General features: G+C 46.2%; 2 protein-coding genes across 2 annotated transcripts; one reads left to right on the top strand and one right to left on the bottom strand.

Annotated features, from left to right (window-relative positions):
- Positions 1-1,205: 1,205 nt before the first annotated feature.
- On the top strand, positions 1,206-10,344 carry dcp1b (decapping mRNA 1B). Its single transcript, XM_047016940.1, has 10 exons — positions 1,206-1,597; positions 1,938-1,978; positions 2,892-3,019; positions 7,408-7,474; positions 7,993-8,209; positions 8,554-8,682; positions 8,797-9,402; positions 9,439-9,690; positions 9,790-9,978; positions 10,170-10,344. Exons 1-10 carry the CDS (start codon positions 1,439-1,441, stop codon positions 10,248-10,250), a joined length of 1,869 nt encoding a protein of 622 aa, XP_046872896.1. The 5' UTR covers positions 1,206-1,438; the 3' UTR covers positions 10,251-10,344.
- A 4,537-nt stretch (positions 10,345-14,881) lies between these two features.
- Positions 14,882-19,296, bottom strand: LOC124464990 (serine protease FAM111A-like). Its single transcript, XM_047016939.1, has 3 exons — positions 19,112-19,296; positions 17,511-17,590; positions 14,882-17,411 (listed from the first exon to the last, which is right to left on the bottom strand). Exons 2-3 carry the CDS (start codon positions 17,568-17,570, stop codon positions 15,861-15,863), a joined length of 1,611 nt encoding a protein of 536 aa, XP_046872895.1. The 5' UTR covers positions 17,571-17,590; positions 19,112-19,296; the 3' UTR covers positions 14,882-15,860.
- Between the last annotated feature and the right edge of the window lie 431 nt (positions 19,297-19,727).

Below are 19,727 nucleotides of genomic sequence, written 5' to 3'. Positions count from 1 at the left end.
AAACGGAGTAAAGTCGACCCGGGCTTTGCTTTGATACGGAGGAAGGAAACGGAAATATGTTCCTCTTCTGATTGCATCTGGAGGAATTTATTCCGTATCCGGAGATCTATCTGCTATATCCTAACAATAGGCAAAGTTTAAAATATTAATAATGACTGACTTGAGGGATGTGAAGACCACACCTGTAGCCTATCCTAACAACCTCAGGTGCCCCAACTGCCAAGATACAGATAGAACAGCAAGATCATACCACAAGACAGCAGTTGATTGCATACAACATTAAACTGGTTTGTAAATGCACAGGTTCAAAACACCCACACCGTCTTATGTAACGGAGCTGTGCAGTTGCCTGGCCTACACATGTTGTCAGCCAGCCAGCGCGCGGCCTGTTCTGATACGGGGCCACTGATGGAGGTGAGGCACGAGAGGGCAGGTCGAACACACACACACACACACACACACACACACACAAGGAGGGAGGCGGGGGTCAAAATCATGGACTGAAAGGAGAGAATGCTGGTAAGAATCCCCCCCCGCACAGTTTATTATCCAGAGTTATCCAATCTTTAACGTTTCTATAGCCTAATAGATCGGTGAAATTGTCAAAGGCAATTTCGTGGCCTTATAAAGACATTCCGGAGGCGTTCCACAAGAGAAAAAAAAGTGAATAATTGTCTTTTCTTTTTTTCTCTCAAAGATCAACCTGCAGATACCATTAGTTTATTATACATTTTCTGGGCCCGTGCCACTCTTACTAAAGGTCGGTGAACTTCAACACAGGCAACGTCGAAATAAAGAAACCTAGGTGGTAATGTCCTCTAGTGCCGTCTCGATGTACTACATAACAAATTTAAGTAGCCTCCCTGAGATCCATGCCACTGGAATGTGGCAAATGAAATTCTAACGGTTCTTTTATGATTGTTCGACACATCGTGATGATTCACAACTGATGATTCTCACTAGGGTGCGTAAAGGCGGTCAAAATTATAGATCGGACTTTTCACAATGTATTCCTGAATTAAGTCATATTTTGGAAGAAAACTATATAATACTGTTAGCCATCATGTTCAATTGTGGGGACTGGCAGGCAGTACAATTGGCCAAAGATGCCTCCAGCTTAAACTTAAGACACATTTTGTGCCCATTTATTTTTCGAGGTTGATTATTGGTCCTGATCACTCAACTAGTCAGGCCTGTGTGATGTTTACAATGTGTCAGAGCAATCATGGCTGCCCTTAACTCTTCTGATCACAGCTTTTTTATGAGTTAGAGAATTACACTTTCTTTAACCGTTATTCCAGAGTTTTGATATCTAAAATTCGTTAGTAAGGCAGTTTTTTCTCTTGGCTCACAAGCTATCAATTGCTTTCCGCTGTAACTACATTTTTAGCTAGCTACTACAGTAGCTGGGTCGGTTGGCGTTAGCTCTGTCTGAACAATGACTGCAACTTCATCGGGGGGAAACACCTGTCTAGCTGCTAAAGGCTTGGACATCAGCCTCGCCGCTTTACAAAGACAAGACCCTTACATCAAAAATATTGTAGATGTTGCAAGTCAAGTGGCCCTCTATACGTTCAACAATAGAGCAAATGAGTGGGTAAGTTTGAGCGTAAACATTTCGCAAGTACCAAGACTAGAGCTAAGCGGCTAGCTACTAGCTACTAGTTGCAGTCGCGCGCACTTTTTTGGCGCATCAATGAAGTTGATAGCTAAGCTAGGCTAGCTAGCTAGTTTACTTCCATGCCAAAATACACTGAAAGGCATTGTTGACGCTGTTGTGGTTAATCACTGCAGTCAGTCACCTCGCCCTCAAACTTACATGCTTTCCAATTTAGGATAACGTTAAGTTTAGCGGGTTAAACAAACCATGCTCTGATCGATTTACTAACTAACCTGATTCAGTATACCCAAGTGACTTAACTAATTTGTATTTGCAGGAGAAAACCGACGTGGAGGGCACCTTGTTCGTGTACACAAGGTAAGAATGGGGTGTTTACTGTGCTAAAGTTTACTCAATATCTTCTTAGCTAGAACATGAAGATAGCGAAAGATATCTTTAGCTCCGTCTAATTGGATTAGATAGATAGCTAAGCCAAGCAAGTGCTTCCAACTTAATTGTGTCGTTTACCTCGGGAAGACGTGGCCCTCAACAATGCTACCCTGTGGCGGTAGTTAAGGGCTTTCCAATCCTGTTCGTGGGGCGCTACCATCTTGTAGGTTTACTTTCCAAACCGTATCTAGCACACCTGATTCTGATAATTAGGTGATTGCTTGCTTAGTCAGGTTTGTTACAACACGAGGTTAGTGACAACAGAATGACAGCCATACAGCGTGCACACCTGTTTTCTAGGATGCTGATAGTTTTGCTTGCACTGACATGGAAAAAAACTATTTGTTTACCAGGATAGCTTAAAAATAAACATATGAGAAGCAATGGTCATAATCAGTTGGTCCAGAGAGTTCAAAATGCCACAGTGTAACTTATTTTCCTTGGGAACAGGCATGATCTACATACAGTATAATTCTTACTACTGTATGGATAGATCATTGGGCTGCTGTCATGTTATTGTGTTATGTTATTTACCAGATGGCTTCTCCGGAAAATGTTAAGTATTCACCTTCCAATCAAAGCCCTTGACCTTAGAGTAATGTAGTTGTGTGTTGGATGGATGGATGGATGGATGGATGAATGTATGGATGCATAGATAGACAGATACAAGGATATGTATATTTTATAGGTCCCCAATGAAAATTTGCTAATCTTTGATATGTGATCAGATTAAGGCCCACGGACATGATTGTGCTTTTGTTTTTGGCTAACTGACCAGCTTATTATGTCACGTAGGTTTTTAACATTTGTAAATTTGCAAGGGTCTCTTGTGTTGTTTAAGGCTGGCCTCTCCTCGACATGGCTTCACCATCATGAACAGGCTGAGCATGGAGAACCTGACAGAACCCATCACCAAAGACCTGGACTTCCAGCTGCAGGACCCCTTCCTGCTCTACAGGAATGCACGGCGTGAGTTCACTTCCTGGTTCACTTCCTGGTTCACTTCCTGGTTCACTTCCTGGTTCACCTCTTGCCCTGTGTCAATCGCATATATTTAATCTTTTTTTACTTTCAGGACATTGCAGCTTCCCTTTTAATGTACAAACTGTTGCACGCAGTATGCATACAATTGGGACATACTGCGTTGTCGCAACATTGCACCTTGAACTTTAACCCTCATGCTCATACATCCGGCACAGTTTGTAACGCAACAATTTGATATTGTGTTTTTTTACCTTCAAGTCTACTTAAAATCTTCTTAACTAGAACATGAATTTAGCGAAAGATACCGTTAGCTTTGTCTAATTGGATTAGATAGATAGCTAAGCCAAGCAAGTGCTTCCAACTTAATTGTGTTGTTTATAAAATAGAACAAATGTGGAGCTAACCAGAGACTCGCATAATGTTGGAGGGAAACCAGGAGAGCTTTGCTGTTTTTACTTTGTAGTATGTAGTACAGTTGATGTGACTGAGGATTGTGGGTTAGAATAGTAACAAAGAAAGAGGATTAATGTCTTTGTTGTTAGTGATCAATATGTAGAATTAAACTGAGGTCTGTTGCCATGGGTGACCATCAGCGCTGGCCATTAATCCAAACCTTGAAACTCTCAACCAGTAAACTCGTTCTGCATCGTCAGGATTCAGCCTACAACAGCCCTGTGACGTTCTAAGAGTTCCTATGTAACAAGCTCACTCATAACATCACACGACATGAGTGAAAGTCAATCCATTTTCTCTGTAGACATTTGGTCCAGTAGAAGCTCCCCCTCTCCAGAGGAAGAACAGGAGGGTGACCCTAATCTTAAATCAACTCTTTGTTTGAAATCCCCCGATCGCATTGCACTTGACAAATATGTGATTGTGAGTCTCCGTGTATCAGATATTGGCATGTAACAGAGTGAGTTGTGAGGACAGTATTGGGTTAAACACAGGCCAACCCGGGAGAGGACTGGAGGAGCCAGACGTTAAGGCCATGGGTCAGAATTCCTGGCGACCCGCAAGAACATACGACGTGTGTTTGAGATTGAGAGTGTGTGTGTGTGTGTGTGTGTGTAAGAAGAAGAAGAATGAAAGAGTCCGTGTGTGAGGGGGAGAAGTGTCTGAGAGAGAGAGAGAGAGAGAGAGAGAGAATGTATGTGCAAGTGAGTTTGTACGCGCATGTGAGTCAGTGAGTGTATGTGAGAGAGAGAGAATGTGTGTGTGTCTCTGCTTGTGAGGAGTCGTAGTCCCGGGCCCTGCAGAGTGCTCCAGGTCCTGACAGGACCATATAAGGTCCACAGTGTTGTGGTGTCTGCAGCTCTGAGTGCGTCTCTGGAACAAGTGTCCTGCCAACACCAGGGAGCCATGCCAGGGAGCCAGCCATTAGATAAAACACTACACTCACTCTCAAACACACACACACATAGACTCACCCTCACACACACAGACACATACATCCTGCTGCATACACACACCATGACACAGATATAAAACCTGCGCAAGATACTATGCACGTGCACAGATTTACATGCGCACACACACACACACACAATCAGCAGTGCCACCCAAGTGATAAACAGGGTCCTTATTACTGTTTAGGATACATCACTCATCTACTGCTTGACTGACATTTTCACAACTAAACCGCCGGGAATAACGTGACCCAAGTGTTCCTCCGGTATTTAATAGCGTGACCCCTTGTATTTATCCAGTACATTAACTGTGACACATGTTCATCAGCACTTTCACCTCCCTCGCCAGAGCTCATGGAATTTTATCAGATAGGACAAATATGTCTCGCTGGCGGAGGTGCCCGGAATAGTCTGTGTCACCCTGGAGTTAGAACCAGTCAGAAACATGTAGCTCCTGCCACACACTTGGCATATATACACAAATACACACATGCATGAACAGGATGTAAGGACTAGCAACTAGCTACATACTTGGGTTACAAACACACACTGGCTCTGTGAACAGCCAACACCTCCAGTTGTTACACCCCTGTGCTACTTCCTAACCCCTCAACCCCACCCCATCCCCCACCACCCACACACTCTCTCACTCACTCTCTCTCTCTCTGTCGCTCTCGTGTGTTATAGTACACCTATGTATAAGTACATGTATGTGTGTGTACCAATGTATGTTAGCTAGCCGTAGCTAGTCCTTAACTTCTGGCTGTGTGGGTGTAATAACGTATGTAGCGAGGAGCTAGTCCCTACCTCCTGGCCGTACGTGTGTGTAGCCCAGGTCCTTCTCGGACACCATGTGACCCTTGAAGCACACCTCCTGGTCCTCCTCCAGACGCTCATGCTTGGGTCTCCTCTGGAGAAGCCGCCGGAACATGGCACGATGTGTCCTTAGATTGTCTCCTCAAATGTGTCCTTAGATCGTCTCCTCAAATGTGTCCTTCAATGTCTCCTCAAAGTCTCCTTAGACGTGGCTTTAGATGTCCGTGCTTGACTTTAGGTGCTCCCTTTGAGTTATCCTAAAAGGACCTTAGATGTGTCCTCCTCAGATGTCTCCTTAATGTGGCCTCCGTTGTCTCCTGTAGGACCACAGTGGCCTATGAGAAGTGACCCGTGCCTGCTCTCCTTCCTGCCCACCCCTTCTTCCCCTCTCCCTCCTCTTCAGTCTCCCAGTCTCAACCTCCTTTCTCTGAGGCCTTCTCAGGAAGACTGGTCTCCAGAGTCCAGGCCTTCTAGCTGACTGCTGTTCCCAGGGTTGAGGCTGGGTAGCTGGTTGGTGTTCCCTGGGTGGAGGATGGGTAGCTGGTTGGTGTTCCCTGGGTGGAGGATGGGTAGCTGGTTGGTGTTCCCTGGGTGGAGGATGGGTAGCTGGTTGCTGTTCCCAGGGTTGAGGCTGGGTAGCTGGTTGCTGTTCCCAGGGTTGAGGCTGACTGTCTGGGACTCTCTCTTACTCTGAGTGGCTCTGGTGCCTGGTCGCTGGTAGTTGCTCTTAATCTCCCCTCTCTCCCAGGGGTGTGTCGGATGTGTGTGTGCGTCCCTCTGCACGGTGTTCCTCACTTTCCCAGGCTTGTGTGTGTGTGTGTGTGTGTGTGTGTGCACTCTGGTCTGGTTCCCAGGCAATGACCCTAGCCTATCCCTGGAGTGTCTGTCAGCCTGCCAGTCAGACCAGCAGTAGGCAGAAGGCCCTGGTTCTAGTCTGGCTCCGGGTCCTGATGCGCACACATTTTCTCTCTCTCTGTCTCTCTCTGTCTCTCTCTGTCTCTCTCTGTCTCTCTCTACCTCTCTCTGTCTCTCTCTACCTCTCCGTCTCTCTCTACCTCTCTCTCCACTCCCTCCTCTGGAACTCTATCTGGTACCAGAATGCTTCTGGCTTCTGTCTGTCTTTTTCCTCAACACACCTCTTCTCTGATGTCATCTACCTTATCTCCCCTTTTCCTGTCTTTTTTGGTTTCTTCATATCTTCACCCTTCTGGGGCTGGGGTGAGGGTGAGGGGTAAGTGTTTGGTAGATGTGCCTAATATAGCTGTCAGCGCTGCTCTCATCCTCAAGTAAAAGAATGGCCTCGTTCCAGCCTCTACCCCAGCCTCTAGACTCCAGCCTCTAGACTCCAGCCTCTAGCTCTGTACCTCTAGACTGCCTGTCCCACCATCTAGTTTGTGTTCTCACTAATCCCCTGTCCCCGATGATCCCTACTTTCCTCCTTTTCTGTCCTCTGTTTACATCCCAAGAGGACCATGTTGTAACATTGGAATGTTTCATAGTAACACACACACACACACAGGAGAGTCTGGGGTCAGACTTGGCGACGTGAACAGTTTAGGGATTTTTCAAATGGTTCAACAGTTTGAGGAGGAATGATGATGTCAGATTCTGCTGAGTCAGCCGTGTATCAGTAACAGTCTGCTGTCCTCGTTTTGACCATCTGCATACCTCTGTGTCCCTCTCTCCTTCTCTATTCTCTCTCTCCCTCTCTCTGCCTCTCCGTCCCTCCTTCTCTTTTCTCTTTCTGTCTTTCTCTCCAACTCTCACTCTTTTTTTGCTTCTTCCTTTGTGCCCCCCCCCCCCCTCGATGATATTGTCTTCCAAATGCATACTGTACATCATCACACTACTATCCCTTCATCCAATCCTCCATCATTACATTATTATTCACCTCTATTTTCTCTCTTGGGTCTCTCTCTCTCCCCCTGTCCCTCTCTCTCTCCCCCTGTCCCTCTCTCTCTCCCCCTATCCCTCTCTCCCCCTGTCCCTCTCTCTCTCCCCCTGTCCCTCTCTCCCCCTGTCCCTCTCTCTCTCCCTGTCCCTCTCTCTCTCCCCCTGTCCCTCTCTCTCTCCCTGTCCCTCTCTCTCTCCCCCTGTCCCTCTCTCTCTCCCCCTATCCCTCTCTCTCTCTCCCTGTCTCTCTCTCCTCAGTGGCCATCCATGGTATCTGGTTCTATGATAAGGAGGACTGCCAGCGCATCGCCACACTCATGAGGAAGTGCGTAGACACAGACACACACACACAGAACCCCCACCCACCCACCCACACACACACACAAAGGACTGCAGTAAGTAAAACACTCACAGCCTCATAATGACTAAATAATGTAAGCGTTAATGTATTATTAAGAGTTCTGTTCTCTGAAGGCCAGGGCACTTAGCACTGGAGGCCCTTCTGAAGAGCAGCTCATAGCCTGTTCACATAGCACAGCCCTCCAGGGGATTCACACACACACACACACACACAGCTATGATTGATTTGTTTTCCCAGTTGATTTATGTAACAATTGTTGTGTGTTCTCTCGGTAATCACCATCTTTTACTGTGGAGCGTGTGTGGGTGTGTGTGTGTGTGTGCGCGCGTGCGTGCAAGTCATTTGAATGATTTACTGTTTTCGGAATTGCTTACATGTTGTTTATTAGTGTGTTTTAGTGCTGATGGCTGTTGAAGTGCAGTAGACGACACAGACATGCATGCACACACACCTTGACAATCTGTGTTTTTATGTGGGTCCAGTCTCACCCAACAGGAGCAGACCCTGGCCCACCAGAATCAGATCCAGAATCAGATCCAGATCCAGACCCAGGGCCAGGTCCAGAACCAGACCCAGGGCCAGGGCCAGGTCCAGACCCAGGGGGGCTGGGTGTCTCCCAGGGGGGTGGAGGTTGGGGGGGACAGCAAGGCTGTGGATATCCTACAGATGCTCAACAAGGCCCGCAACGAGTACGACAAGGTGGCTCACCTCACCCACCCTCGCTCTTCATCCTCAGCCCCTCACCCCCACCCTCACCCACTTCACCCTCCCCCTCACGCCTCCTACCTCCCTCACCGCTAACCCTCACCCCTAACAACCAGCCCCAGGAACTATTTGATTGACTGATGCATGTGTGATATGCTGTGGGCCAGTAGGCTGTGGACTTGTTGCATGTCCTGACTCTGACCAATAGGGGGGGCTGAGTCCCACAGATTGCAGTAGAGTTACTGGGCTGTGGGCTGTTCGACTTTTAATCCTGTCCTTTGTCTCGCCCCTCCCTTCCTCCTCTCTTCCTCCTCTTCCTCCTCTCTTCCTCCTCTCAGGGAGAGAAGCTGAGCCCAGAGCCTAAGGAGATAGGGGGCGTCAGTCTCCATGACAACCCCAACCTGATCAAACCCATCCCAGTGAAACCTACTGACCTCCAGACAGGCCTGCAAGAGAGGCATACACAGGTACCAGCCTCTCTCCCGCTGTCTCTCAGTCTGTCTCTTTGTTGAACTTTCTCTCTCACTCTCCGTGTAACTCTGTGTCTGTGTCTCTCTCTCTCTTCCGCCCCCTGTCTCCAGGACAGTGAAGGGGAGCCCAGGCGTCTCTCTCTGTCTCTTCTGTTTGGATCCCATCCCAAAGCCCAGGCAGTCTCCCCTGGACCAGGACCTGGCCCAGGCCCCATCCACCCTGGGGGCCCCAGACCTGCGGTGGTGCGCTCCCTGTCCTACGACGACCCGGCCACGCCCCGGGCCCTGGCGGGGGGGCAGGGGGAGGCAGGCCCCCCCCCCCAGCACTGTCCTGCCCTTCAGAAGCTGATGTCCAGCCAGCGAGGGGGGGTGGAGCTGCTACAGCCCCTGTCTGAGTCCCCCGAGAACAGGCTGAGTGAGAACCTGGTCCCCCACCAGCAGCCTCAGCCCCAGACCAGACCAGACCCAATCCAGAGACTGCTCCAGGGCCACTCCTCCTCCTCTTCCTCTGCTCCTCCCTGCTGGTCTCAGCCCCCTCCTCTCCAGCAGCCCCCCCTCTCCTCCTCCCTTCAGCCCGCACAGGGCTTCACCCACCCCCTACCCCACCACCCCCAATACCATCCGGCGCCCCTCTTTTTCAACCATCCTCATCTTCACCCCCAGCCTCACTCCCACCCCCAGCCTCACCCCCAGCCTCACTCCCACCCCCAGCCTCACCCCCAGCCTCACTCCCACCCCCAGCCTCACCCCCAGCCTCACCCCCAGCCTCACTCCCAGTCTCACCCCCAGCCTCCCCCCCACCCCCAGCTTCACTCCCAGGTGGTGTCCCCCTATGAGCTGCTCCAGAGGCTTCAGCTGGTGCAGCAGGAGCAGAGTCTGCCCCCCCACGACCCCCCCAGACACGCCCTGGCCCCCCGCTTCCAGGAGCCAGCCCCGCCCCCGGGCCCCGTCCCCACCCAGCCCCACACTCCCTCCCCTGCTCAGAAGACCAGCCTGCCCCTCCAGGTACTGTAGGATGATGAAAACAGCATGTTTGATACGAGTGGTAATAGCGTGTGTGGTGGACTACAGTGTGTGTTACTGACCCCCCCCCTCTCGCTCCAGGTGATCTCCCCCCAGCGTATCCCTGCCACGGTGGCCCCCATCACCCTGCTCCTGTCCCCCAGTGTGTTCTCCCAGGCCAGGCCAGACTGCTGCCCCCCTCCCTCGGTGCTGCGGCCCCCCCAGCCCCAGGACCCGCCCAGGTTGCTGTCGAAGAGCCAGCTGCAGGCCAGCCTGCTTCACCTCATACAGGTCAGACAGCAGGCCGCCCACCAGGTCGCCCACAAGCACGCACTGGCTGACACGCGCAGTCACTCTCTGTCTTTCTCTCTCTCTCTCTCTCTCTCTCTCTCTCTCTCTCTCTCTCTCTCTCTCTCTCTCTCTCTCTCTCTCTCTCTCTCACGTTGTCTTTCTATCTACCACTTTCTCTTTCCCTCTCATAGACGGACCCCTCTTTTCTGGACACCATCTATGAAGCGTACGTTTGTCGCCTAGGCAACAGCACGGCTCCAAACAAGTACTGACGCTCAGGAAGCCTCAACAATGACCCCTGACCCCACCTCCTACCCCCTCTAACCCTGACCCCACCTCCTACCCCCTCTAACCCTGACCCCACCTCCTACCCCCTCTAACCCTGAACCCACCTCCTGCCTTCTCTACCCTAACCCCACCTCCCACCCCCTCTTCCCTGACCCCACCTCCTGCCTTCTCTACCCTAACCCTACCTCCCACCCCCTCTTCCCTGACCCCATCCCCTAGCCCTTCTACCCCTAGCCCTTCTCCTTGCCCCTCCACCCCAACTAAGCTCCTAGCCACCTCCCACCCCCAGCCTCCTGAGCTGTCTAACTGGCCTGCCTGTTGAGAGGACCCCTGGGGGAATGCTGAGGTGTCCAAACAAATGCCTCTTCCAATGGTTTTAGATTTCTTCCTAGTTTTTACAGTGAAGGGAATGAGGATTGATTGAATGTTTCTCAGAACAAAGTGTTTCCTTTAAGAGGCTGGTTTTTATAATGACGCCCAGAAGCCTGCTTCAAATACAACAGCCAATACAAAGTAGTTTTTATTTGTATGATTTTGCATCCGCCTGTTGTGGGTGGGGTTGAGGTCTCTGTTGCTGTAGTGTGGACTGTGTAGTGTGGACTGTGTAGTGTGGACTGTGTAGTGTGGACTGTGTAGTGTGGACTGTGTAGTGTGGACTCCACTGCATGGATCCTAAACGCTTGTCCCCTTCATCTGCTCAGTCAGGATGTTGCATTTAACTCAAAACACTCTAAAAACACACAAGGATTTCAAAAGCCATAAGCTGATATGTAATGGTGTAAAATCATAAGCTCATGTGTAAAAAACAACAGGTGTTTATCGGACCCCCCATCTGTACAGAATCTCTGGTAACTGCAGACCAACTTTCCACCACATGTCACCAAACCCTGCTAGAGCACTCGGGACCAACTGGCACATCACATGTACATGTAGCATCCGAACAACAGTTGGTTGAAGTGTCTGTAGATGCTGTAGGATTGTAAAGTATAGCAGTACTTTAGTGACTGTAAAGTGTTGCTTCACTAAGACTGGAGCAGTTTGGGATTCCTTTTATTTCACTGGGTATTTTTTATTTTTTTAGAGAAGATGCTTGTAAAACAACTCTAGTTATACAATTATTTCCAGTTTTTCAGAGAGAGAAGAGAATATTTTTGTTTCTATTTTTCTACTATGATACAAAACTATGTTCTCTTGTCAAAACCCAGATATGGTAACACTTACTGCAAACAGAAATACTTACCACATAAATTATATTCATAAAAGACAATATTAGTTGTAAAAATGTGTTTGTAACACACACAAAAACATGTCTGTGTTATCTGGAGTTTAGAGATTTGATTTTGTTTATTTTTAAGCTGTTGCTAAGGGACAAGGGATTACACTTTTACAAGACTATGCGTTTTCTACAACTCTGGGACACAAACCTTGATTGGAAATAAAGATGATTTTTCAAACCGTCCTGGTTCTGAGTCCCCTGGTTCTGACCATCACTTTGAACTCTATAAATGTAACTTATGAAACTACAGTTTTGTGAAAAATCTGTTTATATGAAATGAATATGCATGAAATATGCATCGTCATCATTAGTATGGTGAAGCTGTGTCATACAGCAAGCTCCAGCAGTTCTGATGGCTCAGCCCCAATTAGAGCCTACTGTCAATATTGCGATTGCTTCTCCAGTAGACTAATCCATTCATGTTTGTCATATCCACCCAAGCGAGGCAGTTACAAACCAATTATTGGAAATGATTTCTGCTCCCCTCATCCCCCATAGTGTGTACTGAGAGGGAGATGGGATAGACAGAGAGAGGAAAGGGGGAAAAGGCAGGGAGGGCGGTAAGTATGTGTGGGTATGAAGGAGGGGAAAGTCCTAAATGAGGTCATCGCTCTCCTGCCCATGTCCCTCTTCAGGCATGAGGTCAGCTCTTGGATTGGCCCCCCTGGTGGCCTTGACGTGGCTGATCACTGCTCCTGGCTGTCCTCGGAGGAGGGACAACAGGATGAGAAGAAAGGTGCCAGCCACACCTATTTGGTTGACAGAACTTCCTCTTTTCCACTCTACTTTTCTCCACTCCTCTCTCGTCCTCCCCACACCTTTCCTTCTGTAATCCTCTCTAGTCCTCTCCTCCATGGAAAGACCATGGAAGGTTTCACCCCTGCTGTATAGCTGACTCCTCGTCACACTGAAGACCATCGATGAACTGCTGGAGGTGTGTGTGTGCGTGGGCTCTTTCGTTTTAGCACGTCTCACTTTCAGTTTCCACATTGAACCGACATGGACACAGAACCAGCTATCAAAGAACACCTTCCTATAGGTTTTTGTCTATGTTGAATTGCTTACATGTTGTTGGGAGTTGTTTACATTTACATGTAGTCATTTAGCAGACGCTCTTATCCAAAGCGACTTACAGTAAGTACAGGGACATTCTCCCCGAGGCAAGTAGGGTGAAGTGCCTTGCCCAAGGACACAATGTCATTTGGCACAGCCGGAAATCCAACCAACAACCTTCTGATTAATAGCCTGCCTCCCTTACCGCTCAGCCATCTGACCCTCAGGATGCTGAGAGCAGGGAGCTTCTGTTAAGACTGTAAGGACATTAAGGACTCAGAGCATTTTTTTACCAGAGTGGCAGGTGAGTGGCTCTTCCTTCTTCACCCACATGTGTGTCTGCATGTGTGTGTATGCATGTGTGTGTATGCGTGGGTGAGTGTGTACATTGTCTTTCAAGGTGAGTACGTAACTGTCGAGACGCCTAGCTCCACTATGATCACTACACGTCACCCATGCATGGTTTGATCTCTAGAATCTGATATGAATGCATCCAAACTCAACATACAAGTAGTCACATTTATTATTCATTTAGCATATTTTATCCAAATTGACATACTGTAAAAAAGGTGCATATCGAACTTCCAGTGGAAGATCAAGGATCATCATCAAGTACATACAGTGCCCTCCAAAAGTATTGGAACAGTGAGGCGAATTCCTTTATTTTTGCTGTAGACTGAAAACATTTGGGCTTGACATCAAATAATGAACGCGAGACCAGAGATCAACGTTTCAGCTTTTATTTCCAGGTATTTACATCAGGATCTGATGCACAACTAAGAAAATATCACATTTTGTTTGAATCCACCCATTTGTCATGTGAGCAAAAGTATTGGAACAGATATACTTAAAACATATTTAAGTGAATAAGACTTAATATTTAGTTGCAAATCCTTTGCTTTCAATAACTGCAGCAAGTCTGTGACCCATTGACGTCACCAAACTTTTGCATTCTTCCTTTTTGATGCTTTCCCAGGCTTTCACTGCAGCCTCTTTCAGTTGTTGTTTGTTTTGTGGGGTTCCTCCCTTCAGTCTCCTCTTAAGCAGGTAAAATGCATGCTCTATAGGGTTTAAGTCTGGAGATTGACTTGGCCAGTCTAATACCTTCCATTTCTTGCCCCTGATGAACTCCTTTGTTGTTTTGGCAGTGTGTTTTGGGTCGTTATCTTGCTGCATGATGAAGGCTCTGCCAATCAGTTTGGTTGCATCTTTCCTTAAATTGGCAGACAAAATGTTTCTGTAGACTTCCGAGGTCATTTTGCTGCTGCCATCATGTGTTACATCCTCAATGAAGATTAATGAGCCCGTCCCAGAAGAAGCCATGCAAGCCCAAGCCATGACATTACCTCCACCGTGTTTCACAGATGAGCTTGTGTGTTTGGGATCATGAGCAGTTCCTTTCTTTCTCCAAACTTTAGCCTTTCCATCACTTTGGTAAAAGTTAATCTTTGTCTCATCAGTCCATAAAACTTTGTCCCAGAATTTTTGAGGTTCATCTCTGTACTTTTTGGCAATTTCCAGCCTGGCCTTCCTATTCTTCTTGCTAATGAGTGGTTTGCATCTTCTGGTGTAGCCCTTGTACTTTTGTTCATGAAGTCTTCTGCGAACAGTAGATAGTGATACCTTCACTCCTGCCATCTGGAGGTTGTTGCTGATCTCACTAACAGTTGTTTTAGGGTCTTTCTTTACAGCTCTCACAATGTTTCTGTCATCAACTGCTGATGTTTTCCTTGGTCTACCTGTTCGACGTCTGTTACTTAGTACACCAGTAGTTTTCTTCTTCTTCAGGACATTCCAAATGGTTGTACTGGCTATGGCCAATGTTTCTGCAATGGCTCTGATTGATTTTCCATCTTCTCTAAGACTCACAATTGCTTGTTTTTCACCCAAAGACAGCGCTCTGGTTTTCATGTTGTTTTCACCTCTGAATACAGTCTGCATAGACAAAACCTATCTTACCCAATCTGAACCTGAGTGTAGACATTCAGTGGTATTTATTGATTGAATAATGTATGTAATAGGACACACCTGGGCAACAAAACACACCTGTCAGTCACATGTTCCAATACTTTTGCTCACGTGACAAATGGGTGGGTTCGAACAAAAAGGTGATATTTTCTAATTTGTGCATCAGATCCTGATGTAAATACCTGGAAATAAAAGCTGAAACGTTGATCTCTGGTTTCACATTCATCGTTTGATGTCAAGCCCAAATGTTTTCAGTCTACAGCAAAAATAAAGGAATTGGCCTCACTGTTCCAATACTTTTGGAGGGCACTGTAGTTCAAACAGACTATTAAAAACGACAGTGAAAGTGGTACAGTGTTCAACTTCAACAGATGTTCCAATGGAATTGCATAATAAACCATGGAATCTCTGATGTCATTGTAAGGCATGGCTCTTACATCGCTTCACATCATCTTATTATTCAACTTGTAATCAACTATAACGTCTGATATCAGTTTGGAACCCAACAACATCCCTGTACACCATTTATACTACTGCAAAAACTGTACTGTATTATTGAAAAGATAAACAGCTTGGTTTATATTTAAAATTGACTTATGTTATTGAAACAAAATACGAGTTGCCTATGGGTCTTGCTGTGTACAAATCAGAACTATTACTCTATAAAGTAGTTAGCAAAATATATGGCATGTCAGATGAAGGCGTTGGCATACATAGTTATGCCTCATGAAGACACTTTTGGCATGAACTCACCATTGGTTTAAAGTATGTCAACCCTATTTGGCCTTTGGGACTGATTCCGCTCAATATTGGATTGGCCAGAGATGGATCAAAGAAACTAGGTCCTTCTTCACATAAAAAAACGTGGTAGTTCTGAATGTGTGTATACACACACACACATATAAATATATGAGAGAGAGTGAGAGAAATAGAGATAAGTAGATTAAGCCATTTAGAAATGCTGTTTGATTGGTCCTTATCCTAAAACTGATTTGAAAACAAAACTAAACAGATTAGACTGCACTACGGTAAAACATTGTTCCCATATTTATCCAAATGAACCTTTGAATAATAAACTGTACATGGCCTCTTGTCATAGTAATTGCAGGAGCTACCATCTCGCTGAGAATTCCAAGAGCTCAAATGATTCCATGGATTTTATTCACAATCCACAGGGTGGGGCCTAATTGTTTTCCTTGACTAGTATTTTACGTTAATTATAAAACCAATCAAATATTTTGTGGAATTGTGGAATGTTGCGTTTACTTTTCTTCTCAGTCCAGCGCGCCCAGACTGTTCAGATTTGCATTGGTACAGGTTCATCATCCGATGGTCGAGGCCAGAAAAGGAGCTGGTGGAGAAACACGTCATTTCGCACCACTTCCTCTACTTGACCCAAAAGTTCCTCGCTACCGTCTTCCTTCAAACGCCTCACGAAGCTCTCCAGGATGTCTTCCAAGGAGTGGGCATACTCCATGACATTGTAGCTGGTTTTCGGAGTCTCGTATGTAATGCCGGCCGTGTGCAAGCCGAACACCCTACCAAAAGCATCAAACACCGGGGAGCCAGATGAACCGTGAAAGAAGCAGGTGTCGTAAGTCACGAGGTCGTTGTTCACTTTGATCATCAATACAGACTCCATAGACTTTCTGTTGTCCCGAGGAATGATCCATGTGGGATCCAGTCGCTGCACCCCTCCGCCGGGGTGTCCGACGAGACAGGTCTCCCCTGTATGTGGCACTGGGCCGTATTTACAGAGCAGACCTGGTGGAAGCTTCCTATTATTAGGCTTCAGGGTCTTCAGGTCTAGCTCCAGTATGGCGTAGTCCAGAGCACGTTTACTCGGATCTGGATTGTGCTGGTGGTCTATGAGCTCTTTTTTAGCATTAATCTCAAACACATCTCCTCCAGTTGGATGAACATAGTTGAAGATGCATTTCACTTTAACAGACAATTGCATTTTAGACTGTGCACATGGGTTTTCAAATAAATGTGCATTGGTCAAGACATAGTTATGAAACAGCACAAAGCCAGTACCACACACTGCTCCGCCAACATCAACTTTGCATACCGATTTGCCTGAGTTGATCAAGTCTTGCAGCCTGAAGACTTCTGAAAATGACTGTCTGATCTTGCCAAACTCCTCATTTTTCAGACACATCTGAGGTTTGAGTAAATCATCATCTGTGTTCTCCTCATCTGGTCCATTGCTTTGAGAGGTGTCTTGTACCGGTATTATTCCGGGGTTTTCAGAACAACCATCCCCATTGTTTCCTTCAGTCTTCTTTCTGTCCAGGGTGATCTGGAAGTGTCGGCCATCCAGGCGGTCCACCAGTTGCCTTGTCAAGATGTTAACATTATCTTTGTCCACAAGTTTGCACTTTTCCGTCATCACAATGGCCATAAAGCGGCCATCTCTAGTCAACGCCTCCCTCAGTTTCTCCCCCCTCAGTCCGTAAACGCACAAGGGACCGTGTTTTTTAAGCTTTGGATTCTTCAGCAACTGTTTGCTTGATGCGTTTTTGCCACCTTCTGTATCGATGAGGAATGTGACATACTTTTCCTTTGGATGAATCTGCGGACGGGTTTTAGCGGCAGTCTCCTCGGTCTTGGAAACTGTCAATATCTTGAGCATCTCCCCCTTGTCAATCAGATGGCTGGGGAAATGTGTTGCTATCATTGCATTCTTTAATCCCTGTCTCTTAATAACAAGTTCTTCATTTTGTTTTGTTTGAGATGTCATTGTTTCACCGAGTCCCTCTAACACGGTGCAAGGAATCGGACAGTAGACTTCATGTATAGATCTTTCTTGGCCATATTGGTATTTAAAGCAGTTGGACTCTTTCTCCTAGAAGACGATCAACAAGATAAATTATAAATGGATCTACAAACTCAAAAGTTTAATTTAATCTAAGATATTTTAGCCTAGCAGTCCTGTAATCTTTACCTGAAGGTCCAATGCCTTGAACTTGTCCTTAAGAGGTTCCTGATTCTTCTTCTGTGCCATCTTATCTTGAGAGCTGTGGTCTATGGGGAAACAGAAAAACAGATGTTATAGGCTATTTATATTCATTTAGCAGATTTTCTTTTTCCTTCTTTAAAGCAACAAACAAGTGCATATAGAAAATACAGCAGAAGATCAAGGATCAGAAGTGCATAGTTCTAACAGTATTCCAGTGGCCATTCAAGGAATGGTTTGAATAGTAGGCACATCTTCATGTGATTATAATCCTTCTGGGACCTTGGCATTCATTTACGTCACTGTAGTGGAAATGCGTTTTGATCTGGTAAATTTGCAACCATTCTGACCTTTACATGTATTTATTTTGTCCAAATGAGAGGAAATATTGGGCGTAAAAACAAACCTACGACCCTGACTAAACGTAAAAACAAACCTACGACCCTGACTAAACTATTTCAGTGAATATAGCGTAAGCCTTAAGAGTAGCCTAAATCGATCTTCCCATTGCACTTAAGAGTGAATTCCTCAAATTGTGTTTCAAGTGAAGCCAAAACCCTTGGTAAAGTAACTGGGTCACCCACTGTGGGTTGCCAGCTTAAAAAAATAAGCCATACAGAAAAATAAGGGACGCCTGCCGCAGGGGGCCCATACCCATGTTTTCATAAAAATATTAAGATTGATACAAGGACATTATAAAAATTAATATGCTATTAAAATCAGTGTGAACAGATTAACTCATTCTCTCTCTATCACAACTCAAGTGGTCATATCGTCATAGCTGTGTATACGATAATAAACATAGGCCCTTTTTTAGGAACTAGTGAGATGTGAACCATATTTTATTAACTTCTTAAATTAACAGATCCATAACGTATTAAATAAAAATTAAAACAAATGCTTTGATACTCAAAAAAGTATATTGGAAAATATATATATATTGCAGAAGACTTGCAAAGGATCTTCCACGAACATCATGAACATGATAACATGTTGACATGATGACCAATCAAATACTTTTCAGCCAAGTATTTGATTCCTCCCACTATCGTCGGTACTTATGCATCCACTTTCGTTTCATCTCTGAAACTTTCAGAGCAGGACGCGGGGGGAGGGGGGGGGGGGGAGTATCAGCACAAGCCCATTGGGCCACGTCCAATGATTAGGTGGCAATAAAAGGGCGCTCGGATACGCACACTGACCCCCGATTGCTGTATGCGCTGCCGCCCTCCACCATCCCCTTTTCCCCCTTGCTGTCTGTATGTTCTATCTTTCAGGGGGATCATATCTCTTTTGCTCTCTGCCTCATATGTCATGTATGTGTCGCTTCGAGGAGGCAGGGAGCTCTTCCCTTATGTCATCCACTCCGCCAAAGTAGCCTACCTATTTCCATGTCATGTTTATCAATAAATGCTCAAATCTAATCCGTGAGTGTCTTGACTGAAATGCCGCTATACTGATGGGACAAACACAATCCACCAAAACAAACAAACTGATGTATAACGTTGTTTGTTTGATTAGGCTATTATTTTAATTAGCGGTGAGCTATTGAAAATAACGTTTAATAGCCTACAAGGTAACGTGCTTACCGTGGACGTGAGGCTTCCTAATCCAAAAAACAGGCTTATTTTTTTCCTATAAGAAACAGCAGACTTCGGTATAAGGATATTGCCAAAATTACTCAATCGGCAAGACTTAACGTTGCCACATTAGCTGGAATTTTGCAAAAGTGAGAGTGAAAACTGTCACCGCCTGCCAGTGCAACCTGCCTCCACTCCACAATGTTAACGTACAGTTGTCTTGAGTAAACTTTAGTCAATTTCCGTGAAGTAGTTTACAAGCAATACACTCTGGGGCCCATTGGGTGGCGCGCTTGGCAAACAAAAGTTTTCTGACAAGCTATTTCATATTTGCACTTACAGCATATTTGAAAATCAGTGGATGTGTTTGTCGTATTGGTAGAACAATTTAAGCGTTTTAATGTAGTTTCCAATTCCAAATTAAGCCCCTATCATATTATCATTAAATGTAAGGATGTAGGTGTGCGTGTGTGAGTAGGCAGTAAGCTGGTCCTCTGTCCTCACCCACAGCAGCAGTGAACTGGGTCAGTGGGGGAGGAGGAATCCCCCTGCTAAGTATCTGTGTGTGTGTGTGTGTTTGAGCAGACTACAACTACTGGTTGTAGGCAGCCTGTAGCATGCCCGA

This window comes from Hypomesus transpacificus, unplaced genomic scaffold (assembly GCF_021917145.1).
Source record: "Hypomesus transpacificus isolate Combined female unplaced genomic scaffold, fHypTra1 scaffold_436, whole genome shotgun sequence".
Lineage (NCBI taxonomy): Eukaryota > Metazoa > Chordata > Actinopteri > Osmeriformes > Osmeridae > Hypomesus > Hypomesus transpacificus.
The sequence above is the reverse complement of the archived record's forward strand: the minus strand, read 5'-3'. Positions and strand labels throughout refer to the sequence as shown.

Bases quoted from the DNA above. Each gene is read 5' to 3' on its own strand.
- dcp1b (XM_047016940.1), top strand. From the start codon at position 1,439: ATGACTGCAACTTCATCGGGGGGAAACACCTGTCTAGCTGCTAAAGGC. The intron at 1,598-1,937 runs GTAAGTTTGAGC...TTGTATTTGCAG, and splicing joins ACAATAGAGCAAATGAGTGG to GAGAAAACCGACGTGGAGGG. The intron at 9,691-9,789 runs GTACTGTAGGAT...CTCTCGCTCCAG, and splicing joins AGACCAGCCTGCCCCTCCAG to GTGATCTCCCCCCAGCGTAT.
- LOC124464990 (XM_047016939.1), bottom strand. From the start codon at position 17,570: ATGGCACAGAAGAAGAATCAGGAACCTCTTAAGGACAAGTTCAAGGCA. The intron at 17,412-17,510 runs GTAAAGATTACA...ATCGTCTTCTAG, and splicing joins TCAAGGCATTGGACCTTCAG to GAGAAAGAGTCCAACTGCTT.